The 17,218-nt window shown below is 32.2% G+C and overlaps 2 protein-coding genes across 2 annotated transcripts in view; both read right to left on the bottom strand.

Annotated features, from left to right (window-relative positions):
* Nucleotides 1-259, bottom strand: part of LOC130893625 (ecdysone-induced protein 78C) — a 105,588-nt gene extending 105,329 nt beyond the window's left edge. The window contains exon 1 of the mRNA XM_057799861.1: nucleotides 71-259. Coding sequence (XP_057655844.1) covers nucleotides 71-129 — 59 coding nt within the window. The 5' untranslated portion in view covers nucleotides 130-259. The remainder of the gene's footprint in view (nucleotides 1-70) is intronic.
* A 2,880-nt stretch (nucleotides 260-3,139) lies between these two features.
* On the bottom strand, nucleotides 3,140-16,902 carry LOC130893626 (longitudinals lacking protein-like). The gene is made up of 3 exons (XM_057799864.1): nucleotides 16,778-16,902; nucleotides 16,449-16,645; nucleotides 3,140-12,840 (listed from the first exon to the last, which is right to left on the bottom strand). The coding sequence occupies exons 2-3, from the start codon at nucleotides 16,632-16,634 to the stop codon at nucleotides 12,649-12,651; spliced, it is 378 nt and encodes a 125-aa protein (XP_057655847.1). The 5' UTR covers nucleotides 16,635-16,645; nucleotides 16,778-16,902; the 3' UTR covers nucleotides 3,140-12,648.
* Nucleotides 16,903-17,218: the final 316 nt, after the last annotated feature.

The raw sequence follows: 17,218 nt of genomic DNA, 5'->3' as shown, positions 1-17,218 counted from the left end.
AACAATCACTGCAATAAGAAAGACTCTATTTTTAGAAATACACTCTGAATCGATCAAGCTCTCCGCTTACCTAGTGAATGTAGAGTCAGCACTTCCTGGTGAACATGGTGTCGAGCTCGTCGCTTCCATATTTTTGCTCCGGAAAAAAAGCACATTGTCACCCGAAACATCTCATCGCGCGTACCGTAATGAATTTTTCTAACCAAACCCGTAGTTCTATTAGTCGTTTCAGCTGCTCATAGGACTGAAATCGGAATTCGGAAAATCCATTCGATATTAAACTGGCATACTATATGGAACATGCGCCATGAGGCTATACCGATTTTTGTTACCATTATTATATCGTTTGTTTTTGTTTCGCCCTCACCTATACAACAGTTTTATAGTTGATTGTTGCCAGGTATGATATTCTGACGTCTCGCAACGATTTTGGCTATAGTATATTGCGGTTTTCACTCTGTTTGCCAACAGAAATGATCCAGTTTGTTCAGAAAATATGTTCTGATAAATTAACGTTTAGGTGTGCTGCATGAAAATTTTGATTTGTTTTTAATGAATTCATTACTAGGATGTTTATCCTACGATGTAGCAGATAACAGATATATTGTTCTTTGAAAACTGCTCGGCATTAGATTAGAATATATCTACTCGTATCTGTTGGTTGATGGTGTTAAGCTGTGCTAATATATGGGGTGAACTTAGATTACATGGAATACAAATCGATTAAGTTCAATAAGCAAGTGTCTGAAGGAAGTGATCAGTGATTAAAAATCCTTTAGACATATCAGAAGAGAGATTTTAGAGTTATTAATGCGTTTTTGAATAATATTATTGAGGTTTATTTAAAAATAAAGCAACAACCAAGATAATCATTAGATTTAAAAAACTATATTTTGATAAAGAGCTTAATAGGTCGAAAGTTAAAATATTTATGTTTTAAAATGAAGTTCCAAATGGAAAAGAAAATCAAGTCTTTGCAGCTATGATTACGTGGCACAAAACACGAAAACGGACTAACTTCAATAAATTTTCCGAGCTTTCGAATACTTTGTATTCATCGTCTGGAACTAAAATTGGTCAAATACAATATAAGTATATGTATATCTATAAATGTATAACAATAATAAAATTTTACAACGCCGGTGATTTTTGATATTATTAAAGCTTGTAAATATTTTTAAACTCATAGAATTCAAAATTCAATACTCAAATTGACTTTGATAGAAATAATGATTAATTGAAATAATGATTCTGGTTACTGTAGGAATTTTCATTAATTTTTAATTGGTTGGATTATGAATGACGTTGAATTTTTATAGGTTAGGTAAAGATAAGCTGTAGTGAATGATGTTCAATATTGATTGGTAAGTTTATGGATAATATTAAATTTCAGTAGGGGAGATCGTTATGAATGTGGTTGAATAGTCATTGGCTAGAATATAAATAACAACAATAAATATGATAGGTTAGGTCGTTATAAGAGAAGTTGAAATTTATAGGTTAGATGAGATTAGTTGGTTATTAATGCCGTTGAATTTTCATAGAACTTCTTTTTACAAAATCTAAAGGATAGGCATGAATTTTACTAAGGTTATTCAAATAAGTTTTCTTTTCAATGCATTGATCATTTAGGGCAATATAAACGTTTTTTGTAGTTTTTCTCAGTTGTCAAAACGGATGAGAATATCAAAGAGTTATAGAAAAATACAACAACAAAAGATATTCTGGTAGAAGAGAAGAAGATCGAACAAACGAAATACTGCAATCCAAAAGCACTACTCAAGACCGAATACGGCAGTTTTACACGAGTCAAGGCCCCAACGTTCACCCAAAATCTTATAGATACCCTCATATACGAAAAGAGGAAATCCAACATCAAATCAATTATATGTTAGACAAAAGAATCATAAGAACTTCATATTAGTCATGGAGCTCACCTATTTGAAAAGAAAGCAAAAAAATAGACGCATTTGGATATCAAAAAAGGCTTCTCGTAATTGACTACCATAAACTCAATGAAATGTATAATTTCCGACAGATATCTAGTTCCAAATATCAAATATATTTCAGATAAATTAGGTGGGGTACAATAATTTACCATTTTATATTTAGCAAGCGAATTTCATCAAATTCAAATGTCCCCAGAATCAAATGAGAAAGCACCCTTTAGCGTCGAATTCAATATTCAAATTGACTTTGATAGAAATATTTTTGATTGTATTAATGCTTGTATAAATTTTCAAACTCATAGAATTCTAAATTTATTTCAAAGTATTGGTCTGATGTGTATTTAGATGAAATTTTTATTGTAGAATTCGAATTAACATGGAATTGTTTATTGGTTATTTGTTTAATTATAGGAAATTTGCTTCAGTGCTGTAACAGTGTGTGGGTGAGTGACTAATAGTTCTAATGTACAGTTATGAGTATTTCTTAACGGCAATAGTACTTATCTTCTTGTATTGAGCATTTTTCTTCTACCAATGTTATTTCTGTAGCCTTTGTCGAGTAGGGTTGTAAGAGAAAAAATATTTTTCGATTTTGGATAACTGGGTATAGGTGATAGAATTCTACGGTTTCAGGTTTTAATATGGGTATATGGATAGCAGAAATTATTTTTGAATCGAAGGTTTATGTGCACCAAAAAAAAAGACATTTGCAAATATTGGAATTTGGTTATAATCATATATTGTATGAAAATATTCTATCATTTCTTTATATATTTTATAATTTTATTTTCTATCGATATGTGGATTTTCTCCAAACTTCACTAAAGTTTTCGTTGTTTTTGCCATAATATAGATACTGACTTGTTATAGTGATCAATCAGTTTTTTGTGTAAAGATATTTGTAAATTAGTTTCATGAATACTTTGTTTTCTGATTCATTTTGTGAAATACAGATTGCTTTATCCTATCTCTATTCATTTTCAGAACCTAACCAACAAAAGTTGTACGGGATTAACAACCTTATGTCGTATTTAAGTCTGTATTAAACTTGCTACAGAGAGCATCCACGAGGGGAAAGGGTTAAACTCGTGTCGACTCAATTTTCGCATTTCCCTCTAAAAAATCAAATTGCCCCACTTTGGAGCGCGGAGTCCACATTGAGCACTGGGTTGAAATAAAAAAAAAAAACATTTTATTCCATAAGTTTAATTTATGCACATTTTATATATAAAAAAATCTAGTATCATATCGCATGTTCCAATAAACGAAAGAATATGTAAATTAAATTAACATAATAAAAATAATTTCTAAACAATGAAAAATGAATCGGTTTTTTTTAAACGGGCATAAGTCCAATTTTTTCAATTTTCAGGTTTTGGCCTAAACTTGTAGTCTAAACATCAGATCGATTTTTGTTAAAAGAGCGATTTTATCACAAGTGGAGATGAGTCAAATCAGTATTTTAATTTTTTGGTTTATTTTAAAAGAGCGCCATTCCATAAGAGTTTTTTTAAGGCGTAAGTCCACTTCCTCTATGGATTCTGTTGTATGATTTCTGGACTTTCGCCTGTTATCATCTATTACTGTTCATTTTTGTCTATTGTTATTTTAACCTCCAAAATATTGTAGTGAATGTTACTAAACATCCTTGTATAGTATTTGTAGGCGACACAATATTATTCTTGTACCACGAGGGTGTAGCACGAAAAAGCCCTAATGAGGTTTGCTCTTTTCTTAATGAATACCTAAAATCAATACCAAGTACTGAGCTTCGTCTGTTCAGGCCAAAACAAAAATCAAGCGATGACAAGGTTCTGCTTATACCTGACAGATTCAGGTCGTTTCCAAATAACTGACATACCGTAAAGTGGGGACACTTTGTCAGCCAGGGCAACATTGCTAAAAAAACTGCTCTAATGCAGTTGGTGGCAAAATACTACGGGATACACAGGTCTTAGCGGTACGAGTCCGGAGCTCGGCGAAGTAGGTCTCATATATAACAATTCACGTGAGTAAAAATTTTATTTTGCCTTCGTAAAATCACGTTGCTATTCTAAGGGTTGTGTAATAAAAACTAATGAATCTTGAATTCGGATTTTAACATCACCTATTTCTGTGTATATGTGAGTCCAATTTTGTTATTAACAGTTTTCCAGATGCTAAATTTCCAATAATTTTTGCGGTTGGCAAAGTTGCCCCATATTGTGTTTTTTTTAGGAAAATGGTTCAAATGTATAGAAGACAAGTGGGTGCATGGCGTTATAGAGATTATACCGAAGAACAGTTGCGTAGAGCTGTTCTATCGATTTAAAGTAATCAAATAGGATATTCAGAAGCATCCAAAACCTTCAATTCTCCTAGAAGGAACCTAGTAGATAAAGTTAAAAGAAAACATGAAGGCCCTGTTGGAGCACCTCAGCTAATCGCCCCGGAGATTATCCAACAGACAGTGCCAAAATATTAAACAAAAAGGGCCGAGAAAACAGATGAGGAAATGAACAATTACTTATTATAATTTAGAAAGAAACGTAGCAGAAATTCCACCTGGTTCCATCGTTAACTACGACGAGATTAATCTGATAGACGATCCTGGATTGTCAAAATGTATTTTCAGAAATGGGATTAAATACCCTGAACTCAACAAAGACCGATATCCATCATGCTTGCTGCCGCTACAAATGGAACTTTATTTGTCCTATATGTTTTCTAAAGGCGGAGAGATTATTTGATTCCAGGTGTAACGGGGGATCACCTGGAACTCGTTATAATAGAACCAAATGTGGATTGTTTGACCAGTAGGCATTTGAGGACTGGTTTACACAAATGGTTAACCGTGGGCCAAAAAATGATGGACCGAAAATTCCAATCAGAGATAATCTATCAAGTCATGTAAACATAAAAATCATTAGAGAGTGTCAAAGAAACAATATTACATTTATCTTTCTATCCTCAAATTCAACACACACCTTTGGATGTAAGCTTCTTTAAGCCCTTGAAGATAGTTTGACGCCGTATAATAACAACCTACAAAACCAAAAATCCACGAGACAGTACAGTAAACAAAAGCACTTTTCCTCATTTATTGAAAAAGCTCATTGAAAAAATAAAATTAAAAGACGAAAAAATCAACCAAAATGGTTTCAGAGTAACGAGAATACACCCATGTAACAGAGAATGTCTGATAAAAGATTTGATAGAACCAAGACTGATATTAGCGAGACATTGGATATCCTTAAGAAAAATAGAGCTCCTTCATAAGCAAGCATCCTAAGAGAATGAGGATGATAAGAATTGAACCCGGAAAATCTGTTGCAAGGGAGAATTTCACAAGTATTTCTGAAGAGAATAAACGTGATAAAGAAACTGAAGAATATGACTGGACCATGGAAAGTGAATCTGTGGACAATGTAGAATTAGATGAAGTCAATGATTTCCAATGACGAGCCAGCCTCAAGCCCATTGCTTGCCATAGCCCCTTAATATCGATGACGGTCTCTCTTTGAACAAGATATAGTGACTATTTTAGAATCTCCAAGACTTGCATCGACATTAACACAAATTTGTACATTCGAAAATTTTTATTTTTCCAAATATAACATGTTTTAGTTGTTTGTTCCGTAAAAATTAAATTTAAATATTTATTTTAAAGCATTCTTGAAGTTTCTTTTGTGACCTACTAGCTACTTAGAATAATTGAGAATTATGTTCTCTTACCAAAGAGTTATTATTAATTTATAAGAGTTGATGTTGACTTGCGAAAAGGTAAATGTTCCCTTATTTTCTTAGAAATATACATTTTTAATGTAATAATGAATTATGTTTATTAAAATATTTTTTTAAACACATTAAAGGAGGGCGAAGTAACCCTTCGAGACTGTTAACTTAAATACGCTTAAAAACGTGCAAAAATGCCAGTCGGCAAAGTAACCCCAAAGTCGAGGTAATCTTGCCAACTGAATAATCTTTTAAAAAATTTGGTTCTTATTTTTTTATGCTATCTACTTACAAAACTATGTAGCCAAAGTGTCAAATTTTCATATAGATATTGAAAAAACAAACATTTTGTGCAAAGTAACCCCACTTAACGGTAATTTTGCAAAACTCATAACGGTTTAATAAGTTCGTTGTTCATGAGGTTGCATCATCTGATATAGTATTAGATTTCAAAAAATGGCTAAATAAGTTTTACAAAAAAATTGTGTATATCACAAGAAATAAAAGGAAAAAACACAGATAAGAAGAATAGAATGTACTTTCAGATTGGTACTCTCTTTATGTCCTTTAAGTTAAAAGGATGTGAAGCCTACCCTACAATAAATGGTATTATATTATTCATCACAATTTTTTACTGGCTAAGACAAAAGCAGATACTTTCCCCCCACCTTCGGTTAAGCTTACCAAGGTCGAGTGCCAATAAAAACTGCAAAGATTGAAAATATTAAAAAGCTGAGAGCCTACATTCCAGACGAGCATCGTGGATTTTTCGAAGTAATTTGTAACTGACTGATGACAGGTCTCAAGAGATTACTAGTTATTTCGAGGTTGAAGAAACCAACGGTGACCCATAAATCATGTGGAAATATGACCTCATATCTGCATCTTTGATTTTTTTTCCTATTTTAAACTCATTTAAGTAATTTTACTATCTCTTTAGTAAATTGTAAACATTGTCTTACAATAAAAAAAAAACAGTTTTTGATTGAAATTTAATGTTTTTTTTAATCTTCTTGAAACTTGATTTTTTTTTAAAGGGAAGGCGATAGTTTCACATTTTTAGAGCTATTTAGCTAAATTATGCATAATGATACGAGTGTAAAATTTTGTATCCTGTTTTGAATTTCTTTACAACTTTAAATTTTTTTTTAAATATTTTGATTTAAACAGTTTTCCGAAAGTTTACCTTCTTGGACTTTCGCCCGTTTAAAAAACCGATTCAAATATCTACTTTATCACGGCATATTTATAAAAATATATTTCAACAATGATTGTGAAAATAGTACTAACATATGATTAAATAAATGCACAGCTAGTATATATTTTTTTAATATATTCTATTGCAATTTAAATAAGAAATATATTAAGTGGTAACGTAATGGTAAATCCGGAAGAAATAATTACAGAGTTAAAATTATTTATAACATCTATGAACCCACATCAATTTTGAATTTACTACAAAATAAGTGGAGAATTAATCCTACATCTCTAGAAAAATTACAAAACAGCATAAGATATAAAAATTACAAAAATTATACTTACAATTATAAATATATATTTTTTACAGTCATATAAGTTTATATGAAAGATAAAATGATTCAGGAAACAACATATTTTATATCGAGGTATATAAATTTTCAAAAAAAAAAAATTGAATATTTAATGATTCATTTTACTATGAGGACACTGTTCAACATCATTACACCAATAATCAAAAATTATCCTGACTGGGAGTAACTGTATCAACTAACTTGTCTCTAACGATGATAACTTCGTTATCTTTTCACGAGTCAAGAAGTGTAATGGTAGTAAACAGTTTAAATATTATCAACAATTTTATAAATTCCAGTTTATATCTACTTTTATTCTCTTCTGTGGGTTGCTATTTATATTTTTGGCCTAGATAACACTGACTGTTTCTGACATAACCTTAACATTGTTGAATCTAACCTCGACCACAATATTATATCATGTTTGTGTGTGGGGATAAACTGCTAAGAACAATCAAAAGAGCCGCCAAGCTTAGCATAAAAATGGCAATCAGTAAACATCATTAGTACGTCAGAGCCCTGCAGATCTATCGAGAGTTGGTCCCAAAGATACAAGAGATCATGGGCAACACTGCCAGGATAAGAATCGAGGAGTTAGGGACCTACCAAAACATTCAGATTATGGAGCTGATGAATTAGACAAGTGAAAACTACGCCGAGCAATATTTTTTAACGATGGTGGCCACAAGCATTTAAAATGTTAGTTAATAAAGACGTTGAAAAGATATGCTGCAGTTTCAAGCTGCAGAGATAAAATGTAAAATGTTTGATTTGGGTTAAGGTTGATATTATGTTTTATCAACTGTCTTACAAAAGTGAAAGTTTGTTAACAAATTTCAACAAACATCACTCACCATTTTTCAGATAGGGTTGTTAGCAATAAACAAATGTTTTCAGGAGTGGTTGGATAGAAACCTCTCTAAAAAGCATATCTACAATCTTTCATATAGCCAAGCCGCCTTGTGGGTCCTGAAAGCTATTTAATGCACGTCCAAACTAGTGTGGAAGTGTAAATAGACTCTAAAAGAACTAGCTAACAAAAAACTAAACCTAATGTGGCTTCCAGGCCACCCGGGTATACCAGGAAATAAGGAAGCAGAGTCTTGCTAAAAAACAACGACTCAATATTTTGGACCAGAACTCCACTGTAGCCTCATGAGATGCCTAATCAATAACGAACTGAACGAATGGCTAAGGAATCAGATGGGCTGTTACTGGAGAAACAATACAGAGAATCCAGAATATTCATAACTATATTAGCTAAGAAGTCTGAACTTCTTGTGATGACCAGAAATAACATGAAACTAGTGGACGGCCTTCTGACAGGTCACTACTCCATCAAATACCCCCTTAAGACGATGGGCATGGCAGAGAACAACTACAAATTTTGCGAGCAAGTACACCATCTACTCTGGGAATGTCCTGCCCATTTCGCTTAAAAAGTAGGAGGATCACTTCAGAAGATGCCGCAGCTAAGCTCGCAGGAATCGAAAGTCAAAGACTAGAAAACAAACCCAAAATAACGAAAGCTAAAAATGTGACTGAGGGTAGTAGCTCTGTCGATAAGTAGGAAAAAGGGGAAACCTGTGAGTGAGGACAACAGTTATAAAGAGATGAGAAGTCTTTCAAGCTAGAGATGAAAGCTAGAAGTTAAGTTTTATAAGAGAATTGGTAAGACATCCACTTTTTATTGGCCTGTTGTAGATAACAGAATATAACAGAATTTGGGCTAAAAGATTATTAAAGGAGATGCTATACTACCTTTAATTGAAAAAATCAAGAAAGTGACAGTGAAACATGTAGCTTACTGGTCAGCTGAGGCTTGGAATACAGTTACTGATCAGGCTATTAGAAAGTCTGGAGGAAGCTACGGACTTCCCTTGAATTTGGTAACTCGCCAGACGACTCCTGCTTCAACTGGTGAGAAAAATGCCCAGTTGTGGGGAAGCAAACGACTCAGACATTACATATATATATATATATATATATATATATATATATATATATATATATATATATATATATGATAATTTGATTAATAACACGTGACAGAAAACATGTTTCTATTGGTTACTGTGATTGTGACGTAGAAAGTAAGTAAATACTGGAACATGTCCACCACTTGTCGCATTTTGTTGTTGTGAGTGGAGGTAATTGGTTGTTTAGTGCGATTTGTGTTTTTGTAAGGCTATTCTAATTGAAATGATGGCTGAAATAGGATTTATCGACGCAAGATCGGACAATCTACCCAAGGTAGATGCATTCATGTTTGCTACGTTCTTTGCTAATAATCAATTATTTACTTCGGTTGAAATACATGGAGTAAAAGCAGTTACGTAAGTACGACTAATTAGACTTTATTAAAATATGGCCATAAAGATGATAGCTTTGAAGGTTATCTTTTGATTAAAGTTTTCGATGTTGAAACATTTTCATCTTTCAGTGCTGGTCGAAGCACCTATTTGGATGTTGCAATTGGATACGTCCAATTAAAACGAGAAGGTGCTTTCTGTATTGTAAATGGAAAAATGTGTCCTGAGCCCAAAGTACTCAACCAAGATTATAATGTTTCCCTCAAGATTAATGAGAAACATGAGAGCATTGTTTAATCAGCATGTGATGATTGTGTAGTATCTTTAAATATACAAGAGAAAATTAATTGTATAAATCTTTATTTTACTAATTTCAATTTTTTTAGGTGGTTGCAAGCATGTCGTTGCGTTTATTATGTGGGTGCACAGACATAGTGAAGAACCTGCAACTACTGAAGTGGCCTGTTATTGGACTAAACCAAAATTATCGGGAGTAGGCAACCAAATTAAGCCTGTAACATTAGAGGAGCTATTTATATACCGATTAAAAAAAATTAAAAAATAGTGTGTTATCAAGACAAACATACTAAACGTAGTTAAGGTATAAAAACAAAGTATGCAAGGACCCTATTATCCAGCCAGTGATTGTAAAACGCCTGAATTTGAATATTTGTCTTCCATTTTCGTTTATAAAATAAGTGTTTCAAGAATCACATACTTAATATAAAATTGCATTTTTCAAGTTCACTAAAACAAAATATAATATATGCACTCGTGTTTCTCTTTACTTACTTAATTACAAATTATGGACAAAAAAACACAAACAAAAAAAAGTATTTATGAGTTCAACTCAAGACTTAAACACCCAGAAATAATGATTCAAACTCTGCTTAGTCTCACAATAACTTTCATAATTTTAGAGCTACAGCACAGTTATACGAAGTACTTGACAAGTTTGTGCTAATGCTGAGGTTACTTTGTTAATTTTGAAGCACTTTCATCATAATTCTTATTAAAATATATCTTTTATTTTAAACTTTTTTTATAAACCCCTTAAAATCAATCTAGTCACCGTTCATTCTAAGTACAAATTAATAGAGACCTGAGACAGAATTTTAATGAACATTTTGCAAACATACTAGGTGTTTCTAAATTCAGGAGGCGGTTGCTCGTATGAAATCAAGATGGGCCTTTCCTATAATAAAATTTCCTCAGCCTTTCCGAGGATATCATCACTTTAAATAGGTGGTGAATAAAATTGAGTTTATTTATTTTTTTATAAACTTTTCGGTAGTAATAGAAACTTAAAAATCTGTCATTTACGTACTAACTACAGGTATTTTTTCAATATTGCGTTTGCAACCTTTACTCCAAAACTTTTTTCAAGATGCAGTTTTATGAAATAAAATCGTTATATTTTGTAGTCTTCGTGTTTTTTCCTGAAACCAATAGCTAAAGAGAAAATAAAACTACCCCAAAAATTTTTTTAATAAATTGAATGAAAACAGTAAAGATGTAAAATGTAATACGATTCATAATAGATGCTGAAAATTACCACCAACTACAGAATTCCAAGTTTCTAGGTTCACTCAAATAGAAACTCAATTTTACTCACCACCTTTTAAGAGTGATATCTCAGGCAGAGGAAATTTTAAATTTTGTTTCATGAATTTAGAAACACCCTGTAAATGCTGAATCGATAACCTAGAATGATATAAACACTTAATGTTGATGACATAGTTGGAAAGAGCTTTGATGAAAAGTCAAACATGTGAAAAATTTGAAGATTAGAATCAACAGATTTAGATTTTCAGTGTTTACTTTTTTCGGCTCTTTTAAACACTTAAAAAATGGGAAGAAATATAATAAGAGATTGTTATAGCAGCAGCAGAAAATGAGATAATTTTGGAAAATTGGGTCAAAACAGTCATTTGTGAAGAAGAAATACGTTGAGGATTTCGGTGGCTCATAAAATTTTATTCACTATACACCCCATGACAGCAATATTATTTCTATTAATACAAAAAAAAATTTGTTATACATATCAGGTGCGGAAAGTTGAGGGCGAATCCCTCAAGTGGTCCCTCTTCTAGATAAGCCTGTGCACCCATATTTTTTATGAACTTTTGAATGTGGCAGGTATTAATTCATGAATAGTATTCAAGAGCAACAACCAAACATCAATTCGACGCCGAAAATTTTTAGAACAGTTAGGATATGAGCTTGTTCAGGATCATATTTCACGAAGATCTACAAATAATAGACTTCCGTCCTAATAGACGTACAATTCGATTGCGCCTTCAGGAAATATGTTCCTGCAAACCAAAATCAAATGTATGGCCGATGTCTGCTATGTTAGTCCAAGAAAAATAAAAAAAACCAGGTACAAATGCCTAAAATGTAGCCGGTTCCTTTGCTAGAGCACCTAAATAACAACTGACTATATTATTTGACTTTTTTAGATATCGCTCTCTCAGACCGATGTTGCAGGAATTGTACTTCTACAGCACGTTGCAGGCGGAGGGTTAATAAAAGGAAAAACACTAAGATATAAAAACAAGTGAAAAAAAAATTGATACTCAGATGAATAAACTATAGATTGGAAAATAGATTAGATTTTTGGGGGGGAAAGACTCACATTCGCCGTTCATATCATTGAAATTAAATACACCAGCAAAAAAATATAAAACTTTTTTTGTTGTATGAATGAAATTGGTTCAAATTAACAACATATTTTCACCAGCAGCATTATTTAAATTGTTCACTCTACGCTCACAAGAAGCTGAATGTTCTGAATAATTTCAAGGTACTATCTCCATTCAGCTTATGTACTTTTCCCACTTTTGTTGATATAAAGTGTCAACGATAACAAATAATTTATACTGTAACACCAAAATTACAATTAACAGTGATTCACAAACGGTTTTGTAAGATATCGGAAAAGAAAATGTTAAACTTATAAAACAATGGACAATATTTAAATCTACTAATTAATCAAGTTCTGTTAAGATTTTGATAAAAAAATTGAAATTGTATATAAAAAAAATCAGGAAAGTTATGTGATATCTATACATTGAAGTTTTGTGAAAAACTGCCTTTAACATAATTAAGATGAAATTCAATTTATTCTCTATTAATTGCTTGTGGCGCTTCTGCTAATCCTTTAACTTTGAGCCGATCTGCCGTTTTTAAGAAAGCTGGTAATTGTTCTTGGCTAACGTTTACTTCACCCGCATACATAAATTCAAGAATAGCCTGAAGATGACTGTAGGCTACGTCCTTCAGGATTATAATTGGATGCTTAGAAGGATTTTCCTGAATAAATGATAAAAATATGAGAGTCATGTTTATAAATTTTGTGATTGAATCAAAATATATAATCTACTACTGACCTCCTCGACTTCACACTGAATTAGATTTAAATGTAATATCATATCAACATTATTTGAAGTATTTGAATGTATTTTTTATTATGTAGATATTAAAAACATAAAAATAAACTAAAATATTTATCTATATACAATACTGATAAATTTTGTCTGATTATGTACAAAAACGCTTCTCTTTAAATGAATTACACGCTTCAATTTACGTTATACATCCATATAAGTCAAACTGCTCTCTTCTGTTTTGAGTCGAGCAAAATCAGAGTAGGCTTGTGAGCTGAGCTCCAAATATGCGAAAAATATTCCAAAGACAGACGAATCTAGGCCTTGTAGAGGATTAGAAGCTGTATCAGAGCATAAAGCTTTTTGGTCTTAGAGAGGGCTCCAAATTTTTGTGAAGTTGCACTGGCTAAATAGGGCACGTGTCTATACCAGAACATATTGCTTCCAATCTTAACACCCAACAAAGGAATTTGCGGGTATGGTGATATTATATGTCTATATTATGACCATATCCTGAACTGCAATGCCAGCCTTCTTTGTAAAAACAGCAGCCTGGATCTTTGGTGCATTAAACTCAATCAGATTCCTCCTGCCTACGGATTTGGGTAATAGCCAAGTTTAAAAGAGCGGTTGATTTGAATGACAACACTAATTGGTGTCGGTGAAGCTACAGATCAGGTTTGCAGTTTTGTCAGGTAGATCGTTGATGTATGAGAAAGAGAGTAGATGACAAGATGCATCCTTTGGAAATACCAGTTTTGACCTCAAACCTTGCTGAAGTGTGTCCATCGATAGCGACCTAGATGGATCGATCTTTTTTGGCAATCATCTTCTTTCTTCCTCCTATGAGTTGAGTCCGAACAATTTCCCAATCAGCAGGGAAAAGACCTCTTTTATATTATAGAGAAAAGAGTTTGCATAGCAGACTTGTTAGTTCAGCTGCGCAATTCTTCAATACAATTTGAGGTAATCCATCTGGGCCCATCACTTTATTGATGTTGAAGCCTTGGAGAAGTTTTGCCACATCTCTATGTCGAAATTCTATTTCTGGCATAGGAATTACCAACTCCAGGCAGGCTGGGTGATAATTAAGAGTAAAATTTGAAGCAAACATGCTACCCAACAGGTCCACCTTCTTTTTCTCGGTCACTGCGATTGACCCATCTTTTTCAGTCAACGGTGGAATTTATGACTTACAAAAGCCTTGGCTGAGTGATTTGGATACAGACCAGAAAGACCTTGATCCATTTGATGAATGCTTTCATAGGAGCATAAATTAGTGATCCATTTTTGTCTCCGTAATATTAATATAAAAGAAAAAAAAATCCTACTCTTTCTTTATATAGTGTTCTTCAATTGTTTTCAGATTGTCATCCAAATGCCCTTGTTTCCTCTCTCAGCACATTTTTTCGCTGTCTCCCTTTTCTGTTCATACTCCTATTTTAATTCATCCTTTGGGTATTTCAACATTCTCTGTCTTTGGTTTCTTCCTTCTACTGCCTATTTGCCGTCCTCATCAAACCATTATTTTTTAGTCTTGTTCTCCAATCTTCCTAGTACTTACTAAGTCACATCCTTCTTTGTTTTCTCCATCTCTGTCCACTCTATTTTCAAATTTTTCCGTCACACCTTCATCATTTAATGCCCTTACATCATTATTTACTAGATCCTGAGGCTCTCATCTGTTCTTTGGTATTTCTTCTTTTAGTTTTATTACTAGCAATATATGGCCTGAGTCTCAATCCACTCCTCTGGGGTACAGTTAGACATTATCAATATCATTGTTAAAAACATTAAACAACTAGAGGCTCAAATTACTTATTTAGATTTTATACATTCTATTTTGAAATAAAATTATGAATACTTTACATAAATTTCAAATAATTATGATTAGCAAATAGTTGCTACTTTCGTTTTCTACGATTTTCTAGTGATTACACTTTCTATTGTTGATACAGAACTGTTTATTTATATGTTATATGTACTCAATTGGATATTTCAAACAATGACCACAATTTATATTCACAGCACGTTGTGGACTTGGCAATATGCTCAAATAGCAATGTGGGTAAATTTATCTGCACACAATACATTGTGGGTAAATTAGCAAATCTTACAACACAATTTCATGATAAAGGATGAACATATATGGATATCATCACTTTATGAGTAGTGCGAAAGACCCATAAAGCAAAAGAATTTTGAATGATCAGGAAGAAACACATAAAAAGATGAAAATAGAAGCCACTAAAATGTTACAGAAGTCAAATAAACGTTTGGGCCATTGCCAAAAGGTACTTATATTTTGGTTTAAATTCCAGATGTTGACAAAGGGTACCTTGCTCCAAGAAATGTAACGGCCATCATAACCAAAGTTAATAATGACGATTATACAGATTGAACGCCAAAAATGGGATGCTAAACTGATTATTTTCAAGAAATAAGCATCTTCAAGGTGATTCACATTTTATTTTCCATTTAACTGATGATACCATAAAAATTTCTACCCCAAATATGTCAGCAAAGAGCACAGGTCAAGGTTTTCTCAAGTGTAACTACAAGAGATATTGCACTGGCAAAGTGTTCCAGTGAATAGAGAAAAATAAAGTGCAATTCTAAATGCTATGGATTAATGTTCAAGAATAAATTATACTTAGTTTTAGAAACATGTAACAATTGATTTGTTTATTTAGGACAAAAATAAATAATACTCTGAAACTTATTTACCACATTATGAAATGATACATATTTCACCAAATTAACAGTTTCAAACTAGTTCAATTACTATTCCATATTGTGGATTCAATTTGTCTGAATGGCAATGTAAGTAGTACACTTAGCTCAGTGGCCGAAACCATAGGAGTACTCACAATACGATCTGAGTATTCTGCATTATCCATAACATTCATAATAACCTTCATATACACTTGACTTTTGTTGACAAATCACTCCACAAGACATTGTGGGTATAAGTTTCAGTCATTGCTCAAATTCGCCAATTGAGTAGAACATATACAAAAATTGAAATTTGATGCTGATATTTTCTCAAAATGCCTATAAAAACATTTGGAACCAGACTATACACCCTTTAACCCAGTTTTTGGAATGTTTTGATAAACAGCTCTTATCACTCAGTTTTGCGACAAGAATAATTTATCACGGAGATAGATTAAACAAATTTGTTAATCTTTAAAAGCTATTCATGAAGATGTAAAGGAATCAGTAGTGGATTTACCAGAAGAGTGAGTAGGCTGATTTCAAGGGGCGGCAAATTTTTTCGAGCAATTTTTCAATTCCATTCACAAAATTTGAAAAATATATTATTTACACTAAGAAAATGAGTTTAAATTTGGAGAACAAGAGAACTTTGTTATATATGGAATCTTTATTCCAAGACATTTAATTTTCGAAGGTTCTAATTAATTGATGAAATGAGTCCTATTTAACACTTAAAAGCAAAATTCCAAACATTGATGGGTTATTAAAAATAACTAATTAATAAGAAATGTAGACTACTATAATAATTTAACTTACTTCTAATAAACTTTTAAAATAAGGACTACAGGCGGATAGCACCATTTTATGGGCTTTACAGGTTTGACCCTCACAGGCTAAAGTTACATCTGTAAAGCTTTTCTCATCTCGAAGATGTCTAAAGGATGAGACCATATTACTTTGAAAATCGTTCCATTTTAAAAAGAACTGCTGTTGATCCGCCATGTCTAAGATATCTAAAAAATTATTTTTTTTTAATATTCACAATAAGCAGATGCTGTACAGATACATAACCAAATTTTAACTTAGTGAAGCGGAAATTAATTCAACATTTTACGAACTAATACATGTTACGTAGTAATACTTACGTTAATTAAACTATGAAAATTCTTATACTAGATTTCTTTTATATTTATAACAGCATTTATATGTCAAACAAATTACACAAGCTCTATACTTCCTTCTCTTAAACAAAAAGTTTTCACTTGTCACTGTCGTCGTTGACAGTTAGTAATTAGATTAAGTGCGTTCGGTAGTGTATTTGTGTATATTTTACTTATACAAAAATAATGAAACAAGTCTGAACACTTTTCTTTTCTTTGATTAAATTAATAACAATTGTCTTCTGAAGACGATTCTTAACAACGGATTTACGCCTTTCCGATTGATTTTTACTTTACTTTACTCGGGATAGTGTTAATTAATTATTGCTATACGACTTGACATATTGAACGACAATAGAAGTCATAGAACATGTTGGAAATTCCTCTCAGTCAAAGAATATAGTGCATGGTCTTACCCGCGATTCA

The sequence above is a fragment of the Diorhabda carinulata genome, chromosome 5, assembly GCF_026250575.1.
Source record: "Diorhabda carinulata isolate Delta chromosome 5, icDioCari1.1, whole genome shotgun sequence".
In the NCBI taxonomy this organism is placed as follows: domain Eukaryota; kingdom Metazoa; phylum Arthropoda; class Insecta; order Coleoptera; family Chrysomelidae; genus Diorhabda; species Diorhabda carinulata.
The sequence above is the reverse complement of the archived record's forward strand: the minus strand, read 5'-3'. Positions and strand labels throughout refer to the sequence as shown.